Consider the following 27,735-nt stretch of genomic DNA (forward strand, 5'->3'; position numbering starts at 1 on the left):
TAGGGAAAATCGCTACTGATGCAAGCGCAATACAACCATTTAGATGACTTGAATGATGATGATGATGACGATGCCATGGTATTAATGAGGTGAAACTGATCCTATGTTGGATTGAAGCGTAGTTTTATAGCTACATCATGTGGAATTTGCATTATCTCTTTCGGTTTTTAAAGGGAATCAACTGAGATTGTTCGTCCTTGTCGACACATTGTTTATAATGGTTTACCCATCCCAAGGGCATTTTTGTAGTCTTTCAGTCTCGCAGATTACTCTAGGGTGTTACTCCTTTCTTGTAGGAACATTTTGCATCAGAGAAGTGTTCCGAACCAGTGAAATAAGTTAGTGCTCCTATTCTGGCAAGTGTTGGTATCTTCATTACCTTTGACGAGTGACCGAGAACCCAGTCCAAACAGACCTTGTATTTCCTGTCCATTTCGTCGACTTTTTTTCTACATTCCCATACCATCTTAGAATAGATGATATGGGAGTTGTAGCGCTTTGATTGCAGTCACATAGTTTCTTTCTAGGTTCATTCCCACACATCTTTTATTTGTGAATATTTCTGCCTAAAAGACGCTTGGACAGCAGCCTACAAATTGTGAGCATCTGGTGCTAGAACTGAATAGTCCTGAGCCAGTCCCTGTCGTGGTTTTCGAACTATTTGTATACTATGGTTTTTTTTTCTGTGGATTTGGGGGTGGGTTCACCATTTTTTTTTTCCTCGCATCGTTAGGAATGTTTTCTCGATACTGGTTTTCTTTATCATCTCTAGGAAGATCCTCTGATGGGTGATGGGATGTATTTGGTGAGAGAGACCCAGGTCCTCTGATTCCTAATTCCATCACCCTTAGGTATTTTCGTAAGATATTCTTCGAATGACCTCGTGAGCTAAGCTATTTACCACAAAATGAATAGGTGTGAAATCAGTAATGATCCTTAGTACTCTCCAGTGTTGGGAGAATTCTCATAGCTCCAGTGATGCAAACACAGGCTAGCCTTTGTATACCATCTAGGGTTTTCCTCGTACTATTCTGACATGACTTGGCATGCCAGATTGTTGCATAAAATTTACAGAAACGAAACTCGATAATAAACAACAGATAATAATCCACCTACTGCAGTAGTGGTTGACATCGCGTGAAAATTGGATGATCCCCGAACATTTAATGATTTTCTAAGTTCGAATGAATGGTCCTATGGGATGAATGATGCAGCATACCAATAGTAACTCAAGATACCAAAAGAAAAATCAAAATATATCGACCACATACACCATATCGCTAGCAAATAAGTTTGACATTCGTGTGACAGTCTAGAGAGTGTTCCGTATATAAGTGATCTGTGTTCGTGTGTTGAGTGTACAGCTAGGTTACCACCAACACAACATACCCCATGTCTTTGACGGTGGCGCCGACCTCTTTCACGGAAGACCCCACGGTTGCGCCGAGGGCGCCCACCGAGGCGCCGACGGACGCGCCCATGGCGCCCACCGAGGCGCCCACGGAAGCGCCCATGGCGCCCACCGAAGCGCCCACGGACGCCCCCATGGCGCCGACGGACGCTCCCACCGCCCCCACGCTCGCGCCGACCGTATTGATGATGTTGCTGGGGAAGAAACTGGTTGTGTCGGCGCGGGGTGAGTCGGTTAGGGGCGGCCCGCCGCTCCCGCTCGACTGGGGCCCTCCGGAGCCGCCGCTCTCTTCCGACGGCGTTTTGTTGAACAGTCCCGAGCCAAAATCCACCAGACTGATGGGGGAGCTAGGGTCCGAACGGTGTTTGGTGAGAAAGAAGCAGATTAGGAGAAAAACATGGCACCAATTTTCTTATGAATCACAGTTTTATCACAGCAGACCTGCGGGGTCTTTGTCTCTTCCTACAGGGTGAGTCTGACTTGTACGTATATCAAGTCGTCGAGAATTATGTACAGGGTGGGCAAAATTTGTTGTCTACTGAGGGGATCTCGGAACTATTGCAGTTTGAAGAAAACGGAAGAAATATTTCCGAGCACATTTTCAGAGAAACAAAGAATGTTGAAAACCGTAGCCTCCTAGGATTCTTCGTTTTTGAGTTATTAGCAAAAAATCAGATTTTGACGATTTCGAAAAGTTCTCATAACTTTTTTGCCTTTGAATTTACACATCTGTAAGTGTAAGTGTTCAGGCACTTTTTTATGTAGAATCCACTGACGAGCACAAAATATTTCGAATCATTAGGCGGACTTTCGTTTCAAGTTTCAGATCTGTAACTTCAAAGACGAAAAAGTTATGAGAACTTTTCGAAATCGTCAAAATCCCAATTTTTGTTTATAACTCAAAATCTAGAAATGACAGGCCGGTTCTGTTTTCAGATTAGGATTAGTCAGGAAAAAAGAGATCATCATCAGAATGTGTCATCCCTTTTCTTCTAGCTGCTCTAGTTCTCGAGATCCCCTCAGTAGACAACGTATTTTGCCCGCCCTTCACAGTGAGTCACTGGATTTTGTGATTTATTCATTGAGCAAAGTGAAACATTGATATGACTTTTTTCAAGGGCTATCCAAATGTGCTATAAGGAAAACTATCGAACATGGGCATGGGAAGTTATTACGGAAAAATGATTTTTGAAAGAAATATAATTAGATTTTCCTGGATTTCTAAATTAATATTGTTTCTATACCTTTTGAGTTAGAAAACCTGTAAAATCTGAAATAATTTATTTTCAGAAACGATTTTTCTGTGATATACCTCCATGCAAATGTTCTATAGTTTTTCGAATAGCAAATAAGGATATTTCTCGAAAGATACTATCCTACTGATGGTTCCCTTTTTAATTTTGTCCAATACTGGTGAAATCGTGGCTAAAACACACTGTATGTTTATTTCTAAAGGTGATAGTACGTAATTTTCGAGAGTAAGTATTTTTTTCAATTTTCACTATTTGAATAAATTGACGAAATAACAATATTTCAAAAAAATAGTCACGGTTATATGATACTTGAAATAATTCTCGATATAGAGTGCAATTTAGAGGAAAGGAAATGCGAAAGTTTTTCGTTCAGATTCAGAAGATTGCATGAAATAGGTACAAGTCAAGCACTCATCCTGTAGAGTATTCATCACGCAGGTTGCTCTCAATTTCGCTAAAAATCTTTCCATACGAAACATTATATTTAATTGAGACATACCACATGTAGGTGAACGAAGGTGATTTGCAAACCACAACTTTGATACGCCTGGATATTCACAACTACATACCTTGAGAAAACTTTGGAGAACACGGACGCATGATGGGAGTCAGCAGAATTCGGATGACTTGACGGCTTCTCATCATCTTTTTCTCCTCCTAGCGTTTCCATCCACGACAAAGGATAGGACAGTCTTTTTAACATCTGAAAATGTCGCCCATTAATAATGTTTTAAACACTTTATTTTCGTTAACAGCGTTGTGTAGCAACTCCTAATACACCTGAATAAAATCTGTATGAATTTTGAGTGTTTCATAACCCCAATTCTCATCCGAAAAATAAAAAAATTACAAATTTACACGGCATTAAAATTAAAATTGGAAATTTTTCGAAAATTTCGAATAATTCAAAAACAATTTTTCCGATTTACAGTTTCCACCAATATTATTATTCTTTTTAAGAGCAGAAATTCGTATAATCCTGAAGAAATTGAGTCTGCACACCTAAAATCTTCAGAGATAAGAAGCCAATGACAAGCCCATAGAGAAAAAACGATTTCATAGAAAAATTACTTTTGGAAAAGGGTCATTTTACTATCACAATACACCAACTATAGGATAGGTGTGTTATAGAGAATTCATTTTTATAGAGGGAGTTGCTAAATCTTCAGAATTAATATTAAAGAATAATTTAGGTGCTCACTTTGTTCTTTCTATTTTCAGCCTTTTCGTTATCATCCTTGGACTCCATACTCGATGTCAATGGCGGTAGTGTAGGATCAAGCTCAGACGTAGAGTCGAGACTGAAGGACACTGAATTGTTCTTTTTCCTCGGACTGAACATCTCGTGAGTATTCGTAACATTTGTTGGGGCTATTGTGATAGGTGGAACCCAATCTTTCGATAGTACTATATCAGCATCGCTGTATTGCTGCAATAAAGTTGGGGGATTAAAATGTTTTATTCATTCAGGGTTTACACAAGAATCATGGACCATGGACTTCTTCTATGAGTTACCCAGGGTCCCTAAGAAGTATGTACACTCACTTTTTTGGTTGGTATGGGAACCACCGGCGGTAGACTCGTTTCCCTGATATCGATTCCTGAATCATGGCAACTTTCCTTTGATATGGTCTCCTCCTCTTCTTCTATTTGTTCCACTGGCTCTTCTTGCATCGAAGATGAATGCATGGGTAGCTCATCCACGTCGATCGAACTGAAGCAAAAAGAACAAAATTGAATTTTTGCGTCATAAGAAGTGTCATAAGAACTTACGCTCTATCTCTAGAAGACACAGGCCAGTGGTGGTCCAGCAGCGATTTTCTCCTCTCCTCCAATAGCTTCTGCTGCTGCTCAGGGTCGTCAGTGTTCGTTGGAGTCACTAGGTCTCGATCAAAGGCCTTGGGGAAGGCGTCGCCCTCCCTTTCTGTACAAGAACAAACCGATTCGGCATCATCACCAGCTGAAGGAAATCTTTTGTCAATTTATGCGAGAAGATTGTTAATCTTCGTTGGAAAATTGTTGAATTCGCGATTTCGAAAGACTTCTACCGTTAATGAACATCGTCATTGTTATCTCGAAAGGCAACATTTATTGTTGTTGTGTTTTATTCAATAATTCTTCATTGCAAAATCAATTTAAAAGATGAATGAATCGTGCACAGTTTTTCCTAGGTAAAAAGTTTTAAAAAATCTTAAGATGCTACTTTGAAATGATTCAGCAGCTCTATCAACACGTGTTAAATGAAATTTGGAATCATCCAGCAGATAAGCAGAAAATATTCACGTTTTTATGTCCCGATACTGAAGGAGTTTTGTAAATTGTTAAGGGCATGTCCATTGTGGGCAACCCCAAAATTTCCCCGAGGTATAAGCGGAAACAAAGAAAAGAAAGAGAAAGAATTTCGTGAATAACTGCAACGTATTTTATGGGCGGATTTGGTATTTCGAAAAATCAACAAATGATAAGTATATTTACATAAAAACGATTCTGTCAAGATAAGCAACCAAGAGATAAACGTAAATGACACAGAGAATATTTTCACTAATCGCTTTCGGCAATTTGATCTCAATAAACAACCAACAATGTGATAAATGTAAATGAACTTTTAGTACACAAATAAACAGGCTGTCAGATATCCAATTTTTTGGAGATTTAGGCTCAGTTGCAGGAAAGTTCATTTAAATTTTATGCCTCATCAAAATATAAAACTGTAATTTTTTAAGCGAATTATGGAGGATTAACATTTTAATGGATCGTCAAACTATAACGGACTTTCCTGCAACTGAGTATTAGGGTGTTGAAAATTTAAGAATTTTCTCACGTTTTTGTTGATAATATTGAGGGGGTAAGAGATAATTCGTTGAAATTTTCGATATGTTAATAATCATCCACCTACTATTTGTTTAAATGTGTTGAAGACATCAATAGTTCTGACAAATGATTCAAAAATAACGGAAAAAATATAATCTGACAGTTTCAGCAAGCCGAAACAATAAAAATTGGCCATTAAGGTCACACAAATCAGTTTTTCTGATTTACCTCCAATCCTGGACTTCAAATTGTTTTCGCATTCATCATAAAAGTTGTAGAGCATAACATTTTCTACAAATTTTGTCCGAAGCAATTTTTTCTACCTTTGAACGTTTTTGAGATATATGGCGATGAATATACATTAGACTGGGTTTCTACATTGACCGTGGCCTTTCGCATGTGTGGCTAAGCTCCTCGCCCTTTTCACCCTCTAACTCGAAAACGGTTAAGGGTATGAAAAATTGCTTCAGATAAAAATTGTATAGAATCTTATTATCTACAACTTTCATTTTGAATACAGAAACGATTAGCGGTACAAGAAGGGAGATATTTAACAAAAATGCCTTGTTATCATCTTCAAACTGTCAGATTAAGAAAATTATAGAACCTTTTTTCTTTCTACCATCTAATTTTCGAAATCCACTAGGTCTCCACGACGCTCGAGTAAATCCCGATTCAGCATCGTCGGCTCCCAACTATTAGTCATGAAAATTCATAATAAAACCTTCCCTTCAAAGTTCCGAATCCGACCCACCCTGTTCTAGCCAAAGGCATTGTATAAAGACCACAATCTCAAACACGATACGGGATTCACGGACGTGTTCGCCAGCCAGAACATAAGACGCACACTTAACGGACAGGTATCGGACCTCAGCCAGGTTAGGGGATGAAACAAGAAGGCACAGATTCACGACAGCTCACCCCTAGGTGCGTTCTGCACCCACTGAGCATCCACGCCAGCGGGGTGCTTCAATAACAGCAGAGGTGAGCTTTGATGAATAAGGGAGGAAAGAGGGTTAGCCACTCCAAAGTGCGTTACGCACCCCCCGAGTATCCACGCCAGCGGGGTGCTTTAATAGCAGTAGGAGTGGAGCTGGGGAGTGAGGGATGAAGGAAGTTTTTGCCACTCCAAAGTGCGTTATGCACCCCCTGAGTATCCACGCCAGCGAGGTGCGAGTATCGTCTTACCTATGGTTTCGGTATGGCCACTCGCACTCGTAAATTGGTCTTTATACAATGCCAAAGGCTTATATTCCCCTGTACGAAGAAGGAGATACACTTACCTAGCTCCGGAAAAGTCTCGTCCTTGACGAGCAGAGAATCGGGCTCCATGTCCGCCACGCTGCTCTCCGACTTCGGGTAATAAATCTCCGGCTTCTCGGACTGGCTGGTCTGCGTGTGACCGACCCTCATGTGGGCGATGTCGTTGTAGATGGCCGCGTTCACCACGAACTCCATGGGCGCAATCACGCCGTACGCCTCGGGGCCGTGCTCGATGACCAGGGGGTCGGACACGTTCGGGTCGAACATCACGGCGTTGGGGGTGACCAGGAGCACCCCGCCGACCACCCCCTGGCCGTCTGTGATGTGCCGCACGTTGATCTTGAGGAACCTCTCCCTGAAGATGGGCGACTCCTCGTCGCGCTCCGTCGAGCTCTGCGCGTACGAGGGCGTCCGCACCCTTTCCACATGTCCGGGTTTGGGGCTGGCCGGCCTCAGGGTGTCCAGCAGGTCTGCAACGTAATTATAGACCGATTGAAACATCTCCGACGAAAATCCGGCTTTTAGTTCACGTATTCGCTAATTTTACGACGTCCGGTCCTGGGTTTGTGCATTTCGATTGAGAAGAAAAGAAAATCGCAATTTGAGGTAATGAATTTTCCGTTTACACAAACACTTTGTCCATCGCTTGAATAAACTGGGAAACCGACTGGAAAGGTGAGGATATCTCAACTTGTGATAACAAAATATTATGGAACATAAGTTTCAGTGGAGTCAGATTATCTTATCTGAAGGTCGCACTTGCTGTATACATGCACTGTTTAAATATTAGAGATACGTCAATTACTTTCCAAGATTTCAATTCGTTACTACAAATGAGAATCTTTGAACAAATTTTTATGGAATTTCCATACAGTTTGGTACGTTCCAAACCATAGGTTCTCAACGTGGGCAATAATGCCCCCCTTTATAGGGGGCAGAAAAAAGCCAGGGAAAATCAAGTTGAAGAATATAGCATGAAGTCTTTTGAAAATATAATAGTAAGCATGCAAAAAATTTAGTCCAAGGAAGGCCCAAATCGTAATATTAATTGATATCTTTGAGTTTTTGGTGCTGCAGCAGGTACTGCAACTATTTTCATCCCGTATATGCTACAATTCACGTATTTCTGTAGTAGACTGTGGTAACACCCTGAATAATTCCAGTAAAAAAAAATGACAAAATTCATCAAGAACAACTTAAGGAGAAGTAATACCTCAAGAATCTCCATTCAAAAACGTCTTTCACTAGTCCCTAATTTACGCTTTCAATTTCTTACGTGAAGCCTTGATTTTTCTATAATTTATAAGTTAAAGGACGTCTTGATGTCACCCCATCTCTTTCTTTCCAATTTAGTTGTTTTTTTATGAGAAAAAAAACTTGAAGTTTAGTGTCAATAAAACTTGTTTTCACAACCATTTTTCGACATATTTCGATAAAAATAACGACGGGGTGATATCGGAGATTTAATTCTTTATACAGGGTGTCACAAAACTAGAGAATCAAACGTCACACCACGACAGAGTAGATCAAATATTATCGAATGACACGAACATTACTTGAGCGAAAATGTACCGTTTCTGAAAAAACCTAACCTAAGTTGCCGATTTTCGAACTTTTTTCTCAATCACAAGGCCAATTTGTGATTAAAGCAGTTTTCATTACTCAACTCAAAAGATTTTGATTCACTGTTCAACGATTTGTAATAGCATCCTCATCTTTCCATTTTGCACAACATAGATCTAGCTAAATTTTCTACATAACTGGAAAGAGGCATAATCTTCATGTTACTTATGGTTGTTTAATTTCGTGTTATACAAAAACGTACGTTATCGTGAAAGAAATCGTAATTTCCAGAGAAAAATTCGAGACAACGAAAAAGAAAAAGAAAAAAATAAAAAAAATTATTCCTAAGCAAATTTTTCAAATTTTATTCATCACGTCGAAAAGCTCTACTAGGAGGTATTTCAGGATTATCAATTCATTCTGGTACATCCTGTATAGCTCTAATCCTACTCAAAAGATCACTATTTATTGCAAATTTATTTCAATAACTCTCAGACCACAAAATAAAATCTTATTCCGGTTCGATAAAAATTCTTATATCCTCTCGACACTTTTTCCGAGTGAAACTGATACGGCTAAACTCAATTTATCACAGGGTTTTGAGGAGCCTTCAAAATATCTATGTTGCTATTCGAAATAAAGAAAAAGGGAATTTTTTGGTATCAGGATGAAGCAAAAATTCAATAATTGGATTGTAGCTTTTTGTTTGAAATGTCCTCGGAAGTTTTGACTTTTTATTCGTGATTTCTGGATCATTCTTCTTCTTTCCCACGCGTTTTCATATCGTTAACAAACCGGGAACATTTGCCTTGGAGCGTGGGAAAATATAAATCGGATTGATATGGTTATTTCCTTGATGTTTGATGAAATTAGAGGAAAAACTTCTGATCACATATTTGCTCGATGATTTGAATCAAGTTCCGGTAGGTACTACATAAAATTGTCTTCACCTTAATGTGATCGTTTCCTATCGTGAAATCCCACACGTGGCACATCTAATTCGACAACAGGGAACAACCAAGTTGTATTTCAATCACACTTGAATCACGAGTAACATCTTTCTTTAAAAAATCTAAATCCGTATGCCCAAAAGTGCAGTATTTTGGTTGAAGAGGTAGGTTGAAAATATAAGGATCCGATTTTGAGCTGACCCTATAAAGGCTCACCAACAAATAAAAACAATTGAGCTGAATATAATCTTTTCTATTTCGATGTTATCAATACATCGAACAGTGCCTACTGTGTTGTTCTGATGTGTATGCGACCTAAAAAATCCTTGACACGACCCACAAAAGCGATAAGCTGATATACATTTTGCCCAATTCAAATTAGGAAACTGACGAAAGGCGGCTAAGCTCAAAAGACATAAAATTTCATAGTTTTATAACCTCAATCAAGGCCGAATTTGTACTTATGAATAACGCATAGATTAGCAATCGATTTAACAGTTAATATTCAGTTCAACGTCCAAATTTTTTTGATTGATTTACGCATAAAAAAGAGGTTTTAATCGATTGATAAGTGTTCTAGGTGAGCCACCAGTGGCGTACTTGACAATTTACAAATAAGCAATACCTACACAGAAAATGCTATTATTCACAAGAATTATACTGGTTGAGTCAAAGAATGACAAACAAACCACTCATTTTGATTTCAGTTTTTTTTTCATCCACGAAATTCCGTTCTAAGATACAGCGAATCCCATTTATGATCTAACTTAAGATTCAAATACTTTTTTTTTTCAATGCCGCTGTAGACAACATGAATAAACTTGGTTTACTATTCAGGGTCAATCAGTGTAATGATTTGAACTTTTCATTTATAAATATGGTGGTATTTTTCATGGTATTCTGCATTGGTTAGGATCATCGATAGATAACTTCAATATATTAACATTCTACATGTCTAAATATAGAAATTTCCGACATATATATGGAAAACTCAAGTCTAAGTTGAATACTGAGTAGTGTAGTGACTCAACTACTTAATCCCATAATGCAGTTCTTTATATAACAAAATAGAAAATTGAAAATATAAATCTCAAACAGAAATGAACTGTGTTAAGGATATTAATTGTAAATTGGCTCACCTTTCTCGTCTTTTGGGAGATCCTCATGGGCCTCTTCAACAGGCGTAGATCCTTCAGATTCCTCTTCAACTGTTTCTCTGAGAGGAACATACAATTGTTGTCCGGGAAAAATATATGGGGTTGCTAACCTATTCAATTTGGTCAATTCTGTGGGGGTAGTATCAAACCTAGCAGCTACTGATGTGAGAGTGTCCCTATCCACAACCTGAAAGACGAAAGAAGAAAGTTTGAAATAATGGCGATACATGTGCAGATATTTTTTGGATAATGTACAGAGTTATCGAATGATTTAGGAATAATTTCTGAAATTTTTCCTTTTAAAGGGATTATATTTGATTTAATTTTGGCACCGAGTTGGATGCAATAAGAACCCACTTTGTTTCTACATGTACAGTCATAAAAGACTTTCAACATTCTTCACAAAAGCGAGAAATACTATTGACACCTGTACTTACAATGAATATTTAGGAAAGCATGAGGCATTGTTATCTAAAAACCGCATATTCACTTCCCCAATTGTGTTAGTCGATTATTCAAGGAAAAGTATTGAACACTCACCGTATAAAGCGTTGTATTTTCAGGAGGTCCACACTTTTTCTTCTCTGATAAACTATTCGTTGAACTATTCAGATCTGAAACAAAAAGCTCAAATGAAACGGCGGTTCCCCATTGCAGTTCAACACTATTGACCTTGTTTGCTGTTGATAAAGACAACAACGTAGTTGTCCTCATTATCTAGGCTGAAATAAATATCCGAATAATTCGTGATTTCATTTTCTGTCATAATTTCTGACAGGCGATGACGATCAGCGAGAAAAAGGTCCTTTCCACTCACACTTCAGCTACGACGCAGCCAGTAACAGTTGCATGGCATCGGAAGAAATTCGACACGAAAAAACGGCGCAAAACATTATCGTCTGTTAGCAAATAAATGAAGCTGGTGCGTGTAATTGATACGACCCGTCATTTGCTAGCTCCGCACGTTGAATCTATGGGAAAACTAAACGGAATAAAAGTGAACGTCCTTCGTCCGCAGTTACAGATGGAATGTGTTTTGATCAGCGAATTGGTTATGGTTATCATGCACCGCACCATGCTACAGCCAGACGTCGACTATTCCAAAGATAGTGATTGATTCCGTTTTATTATAGTTAGAATTGTATGAATACTGTTTGAAGTTTGCTGATAAAGTGCAGTTTGATTAGTCACCTTGTGGTCTGAGATTCTCTTTTTCCATTCTCGAGATAGACCATTTTTTGTTGATCCACCGATCTGCCGCTTATTCCGCTTCCTGTATTCTATAGCACCCAGTCCAATTTCCTCCCAAAATTGATGCAAAAACGGAAGATTTGGTCTAGTTTTTCACTACGCTTGTCAGCTTGACAATTCCATATTCTTCATAAAAATATGTGGAAAGGAGCAAAACTCTACTCCTCGAACGTTTTATGTTAATATAAAGAGCACAGAAAAACACAACGTAGTTCAATCATTTCATGGTACGTTGGAGGAAAATTCTGAGTCTGCAGTTGTTTAAAAGCATCACCTACAAGGTTCCACACCCTGACGTCTGCTCTTCGGAATTGATCCTGTATATTTCCTCTTTTCACTACTAGGAGAAATATCTTAGTGTTTCAGAAATTAACAGTGAAATTTTGATCATCGAGCAACACCAATGTTCATTACACTACATGCTTGAAGTACAAGTTCACAACAGAATAGTGGACTTAGATAAAACAACTTTGTTAATTTCGCAGTTATGGGGCATATCAAGAGAGTTGGCGTAGGAAAGAGATTATTTGATAAGATATGAGTGGTCTATTGGCGACAATTCTTCTCTAAGAGCTTTTCATTCAGTGTATGTAGGTGTATTTTTCGATAAATGGTATTGCTATCGAAAAACTTCCGAAAAGCACACGTCCAAATCTAGCTTTAGGATGAAAATATTGGAAAGTTCCATATTTGCCATTGTTTCAGGATTAAATATCCTGGAACTTGAATAATTCATAAAAATATATTGTGTTCCCGTGATATTCGTGAACTAACGATTGAGGAATACCTTCAATTATCATTTTGAACAATAAAAAAACCTCTAGCCATAAGGAATACCATGATTCATATGTTTTTTTTCGAATGAGTCATGAGAAACATTTGTGACAATCACTCGGGAAAACTAATTGCATTATTGAATGAAATAAGCGATCATCAACGTGAAAGAGAATTACATGAATGTTTCGAAGTGTTCGATATTGAAATTGATGAATTAGAAAAAGGAAAAATTAAAAATCCGTGAGATTTCAAGTGGATAGATAGAATTACATCAAGGATTCAAAGGACTATTAGACCAACGAATTTTTAATGTTTGAAGAATTTGCTTCTCCGATGTTGTCCAATATTCTCGATTTGTTATTGAATCCCCTATCAAAAATGCTTCTTTCGTACAAGCATGAAGTTTGATGAATATTTGATAATAATTTGGATGTTGGTTGGAGATGAGTTCGAACAAACTTCCAAGTAATAAATAATGATGAAAAACTTTCTTTTCGAACATAATTACTAGAAAAGTGCGAACCTTTATGAACCAGCAACATCTGATATATTGGGGAACACTAAAAGTTAATTGATATTTTCTTGGTTGAACCAAAGAGCTCAATGACATCAAACGATGTCTCCAATTTCTCAACCAACTGTCGGAAATAAATGGGTGAAGGTCTACTAAATGCGGAAATTCTTCCGAGAAATTACAAGTATCGGATTAGATCACCGAGAGAAATCGCCTGGATTACTTAAAATTAATTTCTCCATTAAATTCACAGTTCAAGGATACTCTCAATCTCTGTAATAGGTGTAGAAAACTACGTAAGTTTATGTCGACCGATTTGATTCATTGTCGGTTCGTTAGATGGCTCAACAATTCAGTTTTCAACGAGGTTGATTTGTTTTCGAAGTTTGAATATATACAGGCTGTTTACTGAACATGAAGCAAAAACGCAGGTGATGTTTTGAACATTGTAATTTTGTAAAGAAGCATACAACAAATATTCACCCTTTCTGAAATATGGGGTGTCAAATATGAAAACTTTTCTAACGTCTTCGTTCATCAAATCGAAAAGGCAAGAATAATTCCTGTATAAGCTACTAACTGTGGTATATATAAAAAGGTAAACGGTGGCTCCATACTCAAGGAAACTATACAGTATGAACTATTGAGTTGTTTTGGTAAGGAAAAATATAGAATGTGATGAAGATTGATCACTGATTGTCTTTTGTTGAGTTATCTGGAACTGTTATGAATGTGTCTTTTATGAAAAACTGGGATATTTCAAGCTGATCAATTGTAGTAGGCTACATAAAAAACCATGTGATGATTGTTGTTTAAACATGTTTTTTCTCGTTCACAATAGTAAGATTTGAATTGGCCATAATTGAAAATTTCAAACAGCAATTTAAAAGTCAAATTTGTGCCTTTCACAGGTTGCAAAACCAAAAAAGCAGAGAGATTTTCATTTTTTTCATCGGCACAAAAGGTTTCGTTCTATTAATTCAACGAGGTAATCAATTCCAAAGCAAAATGATTCAAAACGACTTGCATATAAACCTTTCACAAATATTATGTAGAGAAAGAACACGATCCTCCATCAACAGGAAAAGTTTATGATTTAGTTGCATGATCGACAGTGTTATTCGCTATTTATTCGAGCTATTTTTAGCACTAGCGGTTTTAAAGCCCATGAATATTGCAATTAATCAACCAATCAATTGGCGAATTTTTCGTGCTAGCCATATGTTCAATATCGGAAGATAAAATTGGTTCGAGCAAAACAAACATTGCAGCTTGCATCGTGTCTAAAGGAAGATATTGACTTCACGAATAATCGATAAAATGAAGTTTGGTGTCATGAAAATTCGTTTTGGATATTATGAAACACGTGATTATAGAACTGCAAGAGATTCTTTGAAGTAGAATAGTTGAATAAGATGATTTTATCACGAGTTTATGAACAATTCCCAACACACGTTTCGCTATCTATCTATGACCATCTTCAAGTGGGAGATTCAGTTGTGTTAAAAAAAAGAACTTAACTTCTCTCTATTTTGAAATGAATACTTCTAACCACACGAATAACGAAAACCTATGTAGGTGAAGATAATGTAAATAGTTAAGTTGTGAAGAAAAAGTTTTCAAAATATAGGTTATGAATAACTTTCGAGGTTATGTTTTGGCGCATGCCTATAGCGAAATGATGAAAATTATCAAAATAAACTAAGTTCAGAGATGAGGACTGGCAAATATCTCACCTCTTTCGATGCTCTTGTCCAAATGTCCATCTACCTTAGCTCGCAGGGCGTCCAAGTCAAAAGGTGTGGCAATGCCATGATCAACACTTCTGCTTTTACTCCTGCAAAGACAAAACATGTTTAGCTAACTTGAACATTGATGATAAATTTGGTCGATCAAGAGGTCACTTATCAATGTTTATATTTTAGCTCGTAATCCACATCAGTATTGAGTTGTTTTTACGTGAGAATCTCTTGCTGCATGTATCATTAGTGTTATTTAGCTGATAAGGCAATGACAACAAGAATATTGAGAGGAAAAAGTATCATTTTGGATCATCGATATTTTAAACATTGCGTAATCAGGCTTCGAATGAATACAAACATAAGTATAAAATTAGCAGCTTCATCAGTCTCACTACGTACATTATATAGATTATACCCTTCTTGTCTCAATTGATATGGATTGAACGAGCGAAAATATTCGGGATAACAAATCCAGAAGCATCATGCAGCTGGAAAATATCAGAATCACTCACCTTAGCCATGGGAAATTATCCTTGGTAACCCTACCAGTATCTTGCGACGCCCTTCTTGATCTACGACAAGCAAAAAAAAAATCATGCAAAACAAGCACAAAAAAAAACAGAATAAAAAATGCAAACAGGCAAAAATAAAGGATAAACACGTGCAAGCGAAATTGAATCAACTCCTTATTTCCTGTTGATTGGGAGGTAATTTTTATTGTCGAATGAATAAATATGCAGACTGAGGTTGAATATGATTCATATGTTGTTCTGAATGGTTTTTAACGGATTCATAAATAACAAGAAAAATAAGGATAATGTTCTTGTTTTGAAATAATGTATAATTTCATTCATAGGCATTGATTTTCTATTGAATATTCAATGGAGAACGAAACTGTACTCACACACATGAAACAAAGAAATTATTTCGATTATCCAACTACCTCGTTATTATTGTTGTTAACGATTTTGTTTGAATATCCTTCAAATGTATGATTGGAGAACAAATTATTTTATCAATGTACAAAATACAAAACTGAGCGAAGAAAAACTTTTAAGAAGACGTTATTGAATATATTTTATTCATGCATCATATACAGGGGTGATTCCTTGTCAAACATTAGTGTGGGTCTTTTATATAATTTTTTTTTTGAGCGGCCTCTGTTAGGGAAAAAATAAACATTGCTTTTCAGGTGCCACGCGGGGGCTGCAAAGAAATGAAAGACGCTCCCAATTTTTTGACAAAAATCACACCCCTTAAATTTTTTCGCAACTAAAAATTGATAAGTAAACAATGGTCTCAAACTGAGATCAGCTGATTGGTATTTCAAACAGTGGATTGATCTTCGTTGAATACATATCGAAAATATATCCTGGAATGTCAAGGACACTCAATCAATAATCAACAAAACCTGCGAAAATTTGCATAAACTGTATGAGATTCATTTGGTATCTAACATTTCGACGGAGCTTTATTTCAATTTGATTTTTATTGTTTTGTCAAGCTGGAACAATAAGATATTAATCATAATAACAATCCGTCTTTTTTTACACATGAAAAGTGCTTTTCTCGACATGACAACTGAACAATGTTGAATGAATAGGGAACACTAGTATGGAATTTTTCTAAACAATAAAATGTGGTTCCATGAATTGGTAAAACATTAGAGTCATTTCAATCACTGAGATTTTTTACATTTCTCAGAAAAAAAACCTTTTTTAGCAAACAGAAAACGTTGATTCTCTCTGATGAAGTGAGTTTTAGTTTTTCTAAAATACATTGAAGCATATTAATATCTTTATCCTTAGTGTGAAAAACAGATGTCCTCTTTTCAAAATTTTTGAATGCACAGTGAATTTAAATTGATTTTCATATAAATTCAAAGGTAAACTGTAATGAAACAATCAATTTCGTATGTGAAACTACATTTTTGCATAATTAACGAAAGTATGTTCCGCGCCAGTAGACATAAAAAAAATCCATGAAAAACTTAGTTGGCTGAAAACAAAAATCTATGCGTACCTTATTGAAAATTTCAAAAATTTGAACGGGGATCCCGCAACAATTTTAACCATCTTCTAAGCACTTAAAAACTGTCGATAAAATCATTCACACGATGCACTCAAATTCACGTGAACTTTTCAATGGATTCAGTGACATCAAACTAGTCTGGCGACGGGCCTACACCATTATATAAAGGTTTTCACGAGAGAGGATTCTGCTAATCGATCTTAATTTTCATAGATAACCAGTTTCACGCGACGAGGATGGACGCCTGCTGATAAAAAAGAAGTAGGATTTGAAGTGAGTCAGTGTATCGGAATAAGGATGTGGAATTGTTTGAAATGAACACTAAACGAGAATAACGGTTGCAAATTAATTTTGGAGAAATTTGATAAAGTTATTCTGTAGACAATTTTCAACAAAAATGTTCCTCCACTGCGCCATCTCCATCTGGCCCCACATTTCCAATAAACTCCAGTATCTGGAGTCTTCAAGGAGTCCCCATTTCTCCTATAAGTTCCTCGTCCAAGATATTCTTTGCCCTGGGTTGCAATGGCGAGGCATTCTGTAACCAGGTAAACAGAAGTTAGCTCCTTTTCTCATTATATCCTTCCAAAGAGACAATATCCTGTGGGTATGCCACTGAGGAGGCGTTACTTGGTCTGAAATCCAAATATTTCTTGCATCTTACAGTTTCAAATCTCGAAGAAACTTTTTGAAGTTATCCATTCCTGAAATATTCCACCACAGTGTTTCTCTTTCGATTTCCTCCTACAAAAACTTCCTTATGCATTTTCCTGTATAACAGAAAGGTTCAGATCCAGTAAGAGGCGTTTGTGCTCCATTCTTAGCAAGTGTGTTCGCCTCTTCTTTTCGATGGGTTTTCTACGGAACTCAGTCAATGATTTTTGAACCATCTGTGTATCTTTACCATTCTGGGGAAAAAAATTCAATCATCATATCCTGCCATTTTGAAGTTTCCAAAAATTCGAAAATAAAATTCTGCCCCCTTTCAAGTCCCACCCGGTAGATTCAAAGGTCGGCGTGTTGCCTTGAACCGACCTTCTGGATCTATTGACTTTATAGCGCCATTCCAACACGAGCGCCACTTGGACTTTGAAACGAAGAAATTCTTGACTATCAGGATGTAAGGATGACATTCCTGCATAGCGAATTCAGGCATTATGTGGTTTACACGGATGTCTCGACAGAAATATTTTGGCCGGGCCGTGTGTTGGCGACACCAACTTTACTGTTTTGCATATTTCAGCTACTTGTTTAGAACTCTTCGAATCGGACAAACACGCGAAGTGGGTTTCAACGGAGTGGAACTTTCTGCAGTAATATATTGTTTACTCAAGTGGGCATTTTACATATTCCAGAAAACGTCGAAATAAATACTCATGCTTATTTACATTCTTAGTGTAGATATAAAATACCGGTAAGAAGCCTATAAGAAAGGTACAATATCTTCTTCACTAAAGAGAAAAAACAAATATAATCTTGAAACTGTAAGTACCAAAACTGAGCAGATTTTTAAGATAATTCAGATTTTCATTTATAATGAAAACAGCGCTCTTTCTCCTGGACAAATTCCTCCTGTTGAATTTCCCAGAAAGAATACGATTACTTAATCAAGTATCAAAACTGATGACTAATTAATGGACTGAATACTGATTGCAGTTATCGTAAAATTATTGTTTTATATATTAAAGTAATCTGCATTATTCATTGCCGAACTCTTTTTACTTATGACGGAATGTTTTAAGTCAGATTGTGATACTGAGGATATTTTATTGCATAGTTCATAAAATGCATTCAAGAGCTTGAGATTCCACTACTTATACAAAACATGAATTCGTCAAAAATCAAGGAACCAGACTTTGAAGGAAGAAATTATTATATTGAAACTACATCAAAAATTCTTCCTTTTCTTCACCTTCATCATCTTCTTTTCAATTCATGAGGAAATATATGGTTGTCCTCCCCTAAACAGAAACGAAAATTTGGTTGAACTTCTTTCCTCATTGACCTAGAGAAGGTATCACAGGAAACAAAATTAAATATGACTGGAAATTCTTCCTGTCTACTGGTACCATAAATACCACAACTCCTTCCAAATATTACATCATCCAAATCGTATTTACATATTCATGAAGCCAGAGGAATAATAGACAAATAGATGAGGATCTTGGTTATAACTCACTGCAGCTTAATTGTGTTGGAAGCTTTCAGATAACTTCCTATTGGTCCAAATGACATAGATAATCTTGTTTAAAATATCTACCTTTGCAAAATTACCTTGTGATCGATGACATGTTTAAGAGAAACGTGATTGCAATCCACGTGTTTGAAGGTATCGATGTCATCTTTCCAGTGGCGTGTATGGTTGAAAATTTCAAGATAATTAGGGCAGGGACAAACTCCGTCCTTATGAACTTATTATTTCGATTCAAAACGGTATTTTTCGTCTAAATATTTGTGTTTCATCAAAAGAGGGTGAATTCATATATTCTGTAGAGGCTGATTGAATTTTATGAGGTAACTACCTACTTCATGCCTTGTAAGTGTAATATCTGAAGTAAAGTTCAACGATGGAAAACACTCACGTTATCTCTCCTCCGTAAAAAATACTCATAATAAGCAAATAAAACTGATTACCAAAAAAAGCAATTTTTTTTCCAATTTGAGAAATCTTCGTTATCAGATTTCATTTGCTTATCGTGAAACTCAATACTTTAGATACTTCGAGAAAACCGAGTATCAGCTGTTCATTTACTGCACTATCAGATAATTTCAAGTATGAAGAAAAAGAGAGATGATCAGTTGTGCAAACTGATAAAGTGCTATAACGTGAGTTTGAAACTCTTCAGGATTTAGGGCAAACAAACCGAACACTAGAACCTTAAGCCATATCACGTTTCTATGCAGTCAGGATCGGTATAGTTTATGACGAGGATATGATTGGAATTGTTAAGTGGATCAGATTATGTGGCTTATCAAATTATGGTTTCGGCTCTCGATGAGGTCATTTAATTATAGATGATGCCTCGAAATGAAGAACTGATCTAAGGATTCCAAGAAATAACGTATGAACACATTCTATTAAATTAGTCCCGACTGACTTGACTGGGATTCCATAAATGCTGATCTCTTATTATTGCCAACTCTGAATCATGGCAGAAGAATGCATTAAATTGTTCTTTTTTCAAATTGCATACTTTATCAACTACGCAGTAACAAGTATCGTTGATCCATAAGTCATCATATATGTATTTATGTACATGAATGAAAACTCATATGTCATAAACAGGAATCAAATGACTCTACTGGTACTTATGTAAGCAAATATGTGGAAACGCATTAGGTTGAGGAATAAAATCTAGGTAAAACATTCTCACCTATTTGAATGGCTCATATTTCAGGATGTTGTCTATTGAACGTTAGGAATCGAGTCGAATGTTTGGTAGAAAAATAACAATCTGGCTTGAAACGAGATTTTAAAGAATATTTTCTTATCATTGGTATCAATCGATGTGTAAAATTGCATACATAACCATTGAAAGATTTTTTGCTAGCAATCCAAAAACTGCGTTCAACCATCATACTTTCTATGCTTTATTAATCCGACAAATTTAACGTATGAAACAGCCCTGAAAACATCGATTAGAATATGAGAGATGAAAGATTATTTTACTTTTCTCAAATTGAGCATCACGAACCTAAATCGGTCAATGAAGGTCGCCAGTAAAAACATGTTAATGGAATGCCAATCACGCATGATCTCGAATAGCGGGCGATCGTAAAAACAGTTTTAATGTATTTTTTTTCATATTGAGACTCCACGGCAAAAGCAGAAGGTGAAACGAAGGTCGTTTCTATCTCAGAGTGTAGTGAAAATGATTCAATTTTGGAGATCGTACCTCCTTATTCTTCGAATGGTTTGAAAGCTCGGAAATGCTTCTATTTATAGTTATCTCAGAGGTCTTGGTGCATCGGAAGATGAGTCCTAACTCAAATCATTCACCACAATCAACTAAAAGGCGTTCAAAAATATTTATTGTTGGCTGTAGAATTTCGAAGTTATATATTATTTGAAATCCCAACACAAAATTTTATGGGTGAATGATGAATAGGCAACAAAGATTTCTGTAACTTGAGGTTCCTCTTCTGATATTCTTTTATATTGGAAACACGTGTCGGTCAAGGTCTAACGAGATAATAATTGAAGAATAGGCAAAATATCTCATTTTGAATAATTCATACGTTTTTATTATAGGTATATCCCTCGTGGAGTTTTTTAATCAGAAGAAATGAGTCATTATGATCTTTATAAAAAACAAATACTCAGATCTATAAAAAAAACTCGCAATATGGTTTGGTGGGAATAGTGAATGGAAATTTTTTTAAAATCTCACAAGAACGCATAAATTGCTTTTTTAGGACCTTGAAGGAGGGTCAAATTGAGTCAACTTTTTTCATCTTATACTCATAAATAATTGAAGGAGAAATATACAACCGATACGTTCAGAATTGAAAATTCCAGAAATTTAGATACAAAAAACGAATAAGAATTTAAGTAAACTAATAGAGATGTATTGATGACATTTGGTTCGAAAATCGATTACTATCCAAAATCCTTTCATAACTTTTGGCTAGAATCGACAGATATGACTAATAAGAAAGGAAAAAATTATGTTCCGATCAGATTGTATTGCAATAGCAGTCTTCAAGTAGAAGTATTTGAAAATTTCTGATGGGGTGTTGAAAATGACGAATACAGGTAGCGAGCTCAAAATGGCAACACATTTCCCAATCCACAGTTTGTTCTTCAACGTAACTATAGTGGCTTTCGAAGACTTTCCAAAGAAAGACATGAAATTTCAACACACAAACTAACAACTAGCGCTTTCGCCATTTTGCAACATGCAACAAAGAAACTAAACGCTTTTTTACCACTTACTCATTCTATTTTGTCACGTAAAACGTCATATCTTGAAAAAAGACATATTTTCATATCAGCTGCCAACCTTCAAATATAAATCAGAGGATTCCTTGTTGTTCCAATGAAAATGAATTCATTTATATCCGATGCTCATTAAATATGACACATCTTGACATGTTAACAAGGCGCTCATTGATCTCGACCAAGCTGATGCATTCTTGACCTTCTCAACGTGACTGATAATTACCGTTTCGACCCATATTTGTTATGCAACAATCCTGAGACCGGTACACCCGATGGTAACTAAATTCATAATTCAGCATTTAACACATGGCAATCATTTTTCCTGTACCGCCTTTATAATTATTCATGCATTCAGTTCACTTCAAGCCACAAAAATAACCGGTAATGTGGACCATGTCTATGAACGCCAAGGATGCAGAAACATGGAAAATTAAGCGACTGTTATGGGAATATGCGACGGTAATTCTAGAGTTTGTCGAATTCATGACATTGCTTGATTATGAACGCCCGAAGAATATGATTGAATAGAGTGCAAAATTCGGATTGATACCTATTTAATTTAAAAACATAAGCTATGGAAATTCGCTCATTTTGTGAAGGTTTCTGGAGTCAATTTCTATTTAATTTTAGTTATATGGTTTGCCATGTGAAAATGCAATTTTATTCGAACATTTGAACTTCGTTGGAGCTCTGTTCAATTTTGTTCAAAATTTTATATTCATACCACTTATTTTCATCTTGTTCGATAATTTTTCTTCTTTTGTTCAACCTCTCAAAAAGATACCGAAGAAATTTTTCAGGAAGACGCAAAAGCACATTATTTGAAGGGCTCTTAATTCCTTTCTACTAACTCTCATCATTGGATTATAACAGCGGATATACCAATGGGAAATGACTTGTTTCATAGTTGCATTGGACCAACTAAACCGAATATGATACGGAATTAGGCCTTCGAAAGGTCAGAACCAATTACACAATTAACACCACTTAGCCAATTCCCTAACTCGTAAAGCGTCCTGATCCGAAGGTAATTTGTAAGGATACTGCTGCAATTAGGTTGGCGAAAATGTTCCAAATGGGGTAAATTAGACCAATTATTCCCATAATTGTAGTTGGTACATCCTTCGTTGGATTATAGAATGATACGATGGTTAATTTTTATTCGGAGCACTTTAGATGAACGTTGCTAATGTTGTGAGTATTTATTAATTTTAACAGTTGCAACCTTGTTGGTGTGATTATTTTCTTTCAGTGAAGGGCAGCTAGCTTTCCGAAATTATACAAGAGTAATGAGAACTTTCGCATTCGCCATTTTGTAGAAGCCATATGTCGATCTATCCAATGAAATCAATATTACACGATAACTTTTTAATGATAGGTAATGATAATAAATATATTCCTATTAGATTCTTCAGACTAACCATAATGGCCAGAAAGAGTAGAAAACACACAGCTACATTTTGTTATCTGAGAATTTATTGGCCTGTATCTTGAACCCTTTCAATTTCCCAAAGAAAACGTGAGAGAAGATTTAGTACCCCATATCTCACAAGATTTTGACGTATTTTCAGACAAGGAATCACCTATTTCATTTTTGTGGCATCTTTAGTGAACACTCTGTATATTATTACTATGAATGTTCAAGAATGATACTGGATATTATCTGATATGTTCTGCATTCTGCCTCTTTTAGAAGATTCATTATTCAAATTAAAGTTAGCCTCAGCTAGAACATATTATTTTTATAGCAATTATTTTTGAAAATAACCTAATTGCCCTCATTTCAAACAACTGATAAAACGTTTTTGTTGAACGATATCAAAATTGCCTGTAGGATTTGCATCATTGCTTAAATTCTCCTGGTTTTACTTATCGATAACTCTGGGAAATTATTCAAGTTACAACATTTTCGTTTGAAGAAATGATGAAACAACGAGTAAAACACCATCAAAGATTTGCGGAGTAAATCAATAAACTAGCTATTATTCAAATTGAAATCAACGCAATATTTTCTTCCAGACTGCCAACATTAATTGTTCTGAACAAAAACAAACTGAACTTCCTTCACATGTAAATTAACGTCTGATCCAAATTCGCATTACCTACGTGATAATGGTGAAACCGTTAACTGTTCCCAATAAAAAATTACAGTGAAACCGTTTTACAATTGCTATTTTCTTAGAAACAACGAAGCGAGTCGACTGAAAAGGAAACAACACAAATTTTGTAAGTAGGACAATCGTTACGATACTACTTGGAAGATTGCAAATTGTAAAACATTAGCTCATAATTCCCATGCTTTGTTGATTGATGGCGTTGTCCAGTAAAAACCTCCTGTTATTGTGCGTTTCTGTTGAAGGAAGTAACTTTCACTATGTAGGAATGAATTTTGAATGGAATATAATAAGTCATTTTATAAATTCCAAGACACAAAAAAAGTGTTTTGAGAAAAAATATTTTAACAGTTGGATCAGGTCATTCGGCTATTTAGAATGAATTTTTCCTCTATCGAATTCAACTTCTCATTGGACATCTCTCAACTTTTTTTGCCAAATTAGAAACTGTCAAAACATCTTAATGAAGATCAAGTAACCTTCACTAGGAACAAAACATTTGACTTTATCAATTGATCAGTTTTGGAGCTGTTTTCATGAAAGATAATCAATAGGCTTATCTCCAACTTGTTGAAAATTGGAAAACACTCTTTGTACTTATTGTTGTTTTGTCTGGCTGTCTTTATCTATTATGTAGACTAGGAATCATAATTAATAATCATTGAATTAATTTCGTTTTATCAAAATGCCTATAAGTCTGAACAAATCGGGCATACAGAATTACATTTTTGGAAGGCAACAAGATGAGGAAGTTATTTGTTAATATCCAACATATTATCATGGTATTTTTAAATAGTTGAACCTTTGAGCTTCCAACATGTCAGTTTATGAAAACTGTGCTATGCAACTCCACAGCTGTTGATCGCCCACATCTTGACAAAATTATTTTGAAAGGTGAAAGATCAATATTTTGTCTGAACCCATTGAAATAATCTCAAGTCAATCTATTTACCCAGTGTTTTTTTATTTTATCGACTATTTTTGGGTTGGTAGCTATCTTTCAAGATATCCAATTCTCGAGTTGTCAAAGTTGTGAAGTACACCGGTTGGCAATAATAAATGTAATAGATATCAATTCATAATTACATTACAATATCACCTCTTGACCGGTTAAGGATCTAAACCTCGTTTTTCTTCACCACACGCACTGTAGCTGAAATCGGTTGGTTACCTCTAGATCGATGAAGACATAATCACTTATCATTATTATCTATTGGGAAATAATAAGGAATTTATATTGAGCAAAATCCATTCGAAAGTTGAAGTAATCTCGCGTAAAGTTGAATTGAACTTATGACATCGCTCACTGAGGATATTGCAACTTGTCACTTAGAATTATTTCTAGATTTTAACTGGTAAGTATGCCTGTAGTGGTTGAAAAACTAATCACGATAAAATGAAGTTATTACGGCAGCTTCAATAAAAATAGAGTCAGGTATAAATTTTCACTTATAAACTATTAAATTCAACCCGGAGAATGATCACAAGCTGACCAATAAATAAAGAAGTTGAGAACAGAATGTCAAATTGGAGTGGTCGAAATTCATATATGTCTGAGTTTTTTAGCCTTAACAGCGATATTTTTTTGATAGATTCTGGAAATAAATCAATCAATTGCTATAATAAAAAAAATGAATTTATTCCAAGTTTGAGGCTCACACTGTATGCCTATTTTATGAACCGCAATTCATTGTGAGTATGAGTGTAAGTGAGTTCATCGTCTTCACCAAAATTTATACAGATATTGGTTCTCGACTACTAACGACTATGTTATTTGAAAGAACCAGACAAATGGAGACCAAAATTCAAATAACAACAATGCATTCGATGACCCTGTATGCAAGTCATGTGTTGAACTGTTACATAAACATTCTATGTGCAATAATGGTTGCAATATCTGATCATTAAACGAAGAACGTTTACAAGGTGCAGGGATTTAGATCAATTGCACCTGAAATGGTACTTGTGCGAGAACCATTATGTATGTAGGTGAAGCCATTAAAAATAACGTAAAATACAGACATGACAATTGAGTTATGTCATCGTGGTTGGTGAATTAATGTGCCCCTAGACCCCCCAGCTATTTATTAGAGCAAAATGATTGCTCGACCACGCTACATTAAGTATATTTCTATTTTTTTGAAAGCTTTCTGCGTTTGCAAAAACAAAAATTCTCGAATGATCATTAAGTAGAAGTTAAACTTTTTCTTGGTTATCGTTCGTACATACCACGAATTAGTGAGTTCAGTTGTTGCAATGGGATTCAAAAAATATGACTTCTTCTCAATCATAAAATCAGCGTTTGATTTAAATAACAATCAAGGTCAAGAAATATTTCATTCGGAAAAGTATCATCAACTCCAAGCCGTTAGTTGTTTGAAATTTTCCTAATCTACGACGACTTTCATCAACCCAATAATCAAATCCCATTTGGAATAGACACAATGAGGGATATCATATGTCTATATTCGACGACAGTGGGTGGTGAACTATAATAGATTGAATTTCACCTTATTGTCTAAGCGATGTCTAATGACAGTATCGAATATACAGAAAGAATAAAACACATAATCATCCTGAATTATTCATAATACCTGATATCCTTTACCCTTTTGTCTTGAATCAAATCGAATCGACCTTCCTGTTAGTTAACGTTAACGAGTGAGCTATATAGAAATTATAACCGCTGGTGAATGCTCGTAAAACCATTTGTCCACACCCTTTTCCATAGCAAAGGATGAAAGATGGCAAATTAAACACCCAGCCTTGCAGGTCGTTAAATTAAATTTCATTGGATAACAGCAATCTCCAACTTGGCATTAACAATTGATAAATGAATGCTATTGTTAATTCCAATTAACGACAATTCGCTATCAGTTTTAATTTATGCGATAAAAGGAGGAAAATTTCCTTTCTTCCGATTTCTCGGTATATTCGGTCAATTGATTGTGTATAGTCAATGATATCCAAAAATATTGTCAGCATACCTACATTATGAAAAATTTTAGATATCCATACCTACTTAATTTACAAACATTCATTGTCAATGGTATTTAAAGATAATCCTTAAATTATAAATATATTCCTCAATTGATTATGAGTTATATCAGTTGCAAACAATGAATAGTTCTCTACAAATTTTCCACAACAAGGATATACATATACCTAGTTATCTTCCCGAATCAATTTTTCGATAAAACTAGCCATATGTTTGATAACAAAATTGAACTGAAGACAGCCAATAAGCTAGAAAGATGCCTGAATTTTTAATTTCGATGTTTTCAGGGAAATCTAGCATAAACACTGATTCTTTATCACCTATTGAATGGGAGTGGGTCCCAACATATTCTATATTTTCCAATTAATTTTAAAACCTCTTTCATCAATTTCTAACGTCCAAATGTATACAGATCATCATATATTCAATGAAATGAATTCGAAACGAAAAGTTTGCATCCACCCTTGAGCTCAAAACTTCTTCAACTAATTTCCATTGTCGTACCAACTGGGATCACCACGAACAAAGTTTTTCTTTCGTCCTTAGAAAAATAACGATGCCTTCAAGATTGGTTCAATCAACCTCAGCTTCAGTAATTTGTCCCAAAGGAGTTTCGAACGCAATTGGGTGATCAAAAACTCATTTGGCCGGATCTGTCTAGAGATTGAACTGACGAAAAATGAAAACGAAAACTCCTTTCAGGAAATGGAATTAATAATGTTCAAGTTACAACGATGTTGGTGGAAAATCCCAGTCAAATCTGACGATTGAAATCCAATAAAAATTTGAAACGAAGGGCTTCACTTTTTGGAGAATATTAACAGCAGCAAATAAAAATTAATAAAGTGAATTTTATTTGACTCTTTGACTGAATTATCAGAACTCCTTATTTAATGCCTTACTTAACCATTTGGTGAACTATTGTCCATTTTTCTTTAGATTTCAACTTGATATCCAT

General features: G+C 35.8%; 1 protein-coding gene across 9 annotated transcripts in view; it reads right to left on the minus strand.

Moving 5' to 3' along the window:
* Nucleotides 1-27,735, minus strand: part of LOC123310787 (TLD domain-containing protein 2) — a 98,057-nt gene that overhangs the window by 13,658 nt on the left and 56,664 nt on the right. For 3 of the 9 annotated variants that reach the window (XM_044894440.1, XM_044894441.1, XM_044894437.1), the window contains 8 exons: nt 14,687-14,787; nt 10,949-11,022; nt 10,391-10,595; nt 6,759-7,208; nt 4,438-4,624; nt 4,210-4,378; nt 3,866-4,093; nt 3,234-3,367 (listed from right to left, as the gene is read on the minus strand). In XM_044894440.1, coding sequence (XP_044750375.1) covers nt 3,234-3,367; nt 3,866-4,093; nt 4,210-4,378; nt 4,438-4,624; nt 6,759-7,208; nt 10,391-10,595; nt 10,949-11,022; nt 14,687-14,787 — 1,548 coding nt within the window. Of the gene's footprint in view, nt 1-3,233; nt 3,368-3,865; nt 4,094-4,209; nt 4,379-4,437; nt 4,625-6,758; nt 7,209-10,390; nt 10,596-10,948; nt 11,023-11,080; nt 11,517-11,599; nt 11,749-14,686; nt 14,788-15,204; nt 15,265-16,714; nt 16,833-27,735 lie in introns of those variants that run through there. The other 6 variants (XM_044894438.1, XM_044894434.1, XM_044894439.1 and 3 more) reach the window with 5 other exon arrangements.

The sequence above is a fragment of the Coccinella septempunctata genome, chromosome 4 (genome assembly GCF_907165205.1).
Source record: "Coccinella septempunctata chromosome 4, icCocSept1.1, whole genome shotgun sequence".
Classification (NCBI taxonomy): domain Eukaryota; kingdom Metazoa; phylum Arthropoda; class Insecta; order Coleoptera; family Coccinellidae; genus Coccinella; species Coccinella septempunctata.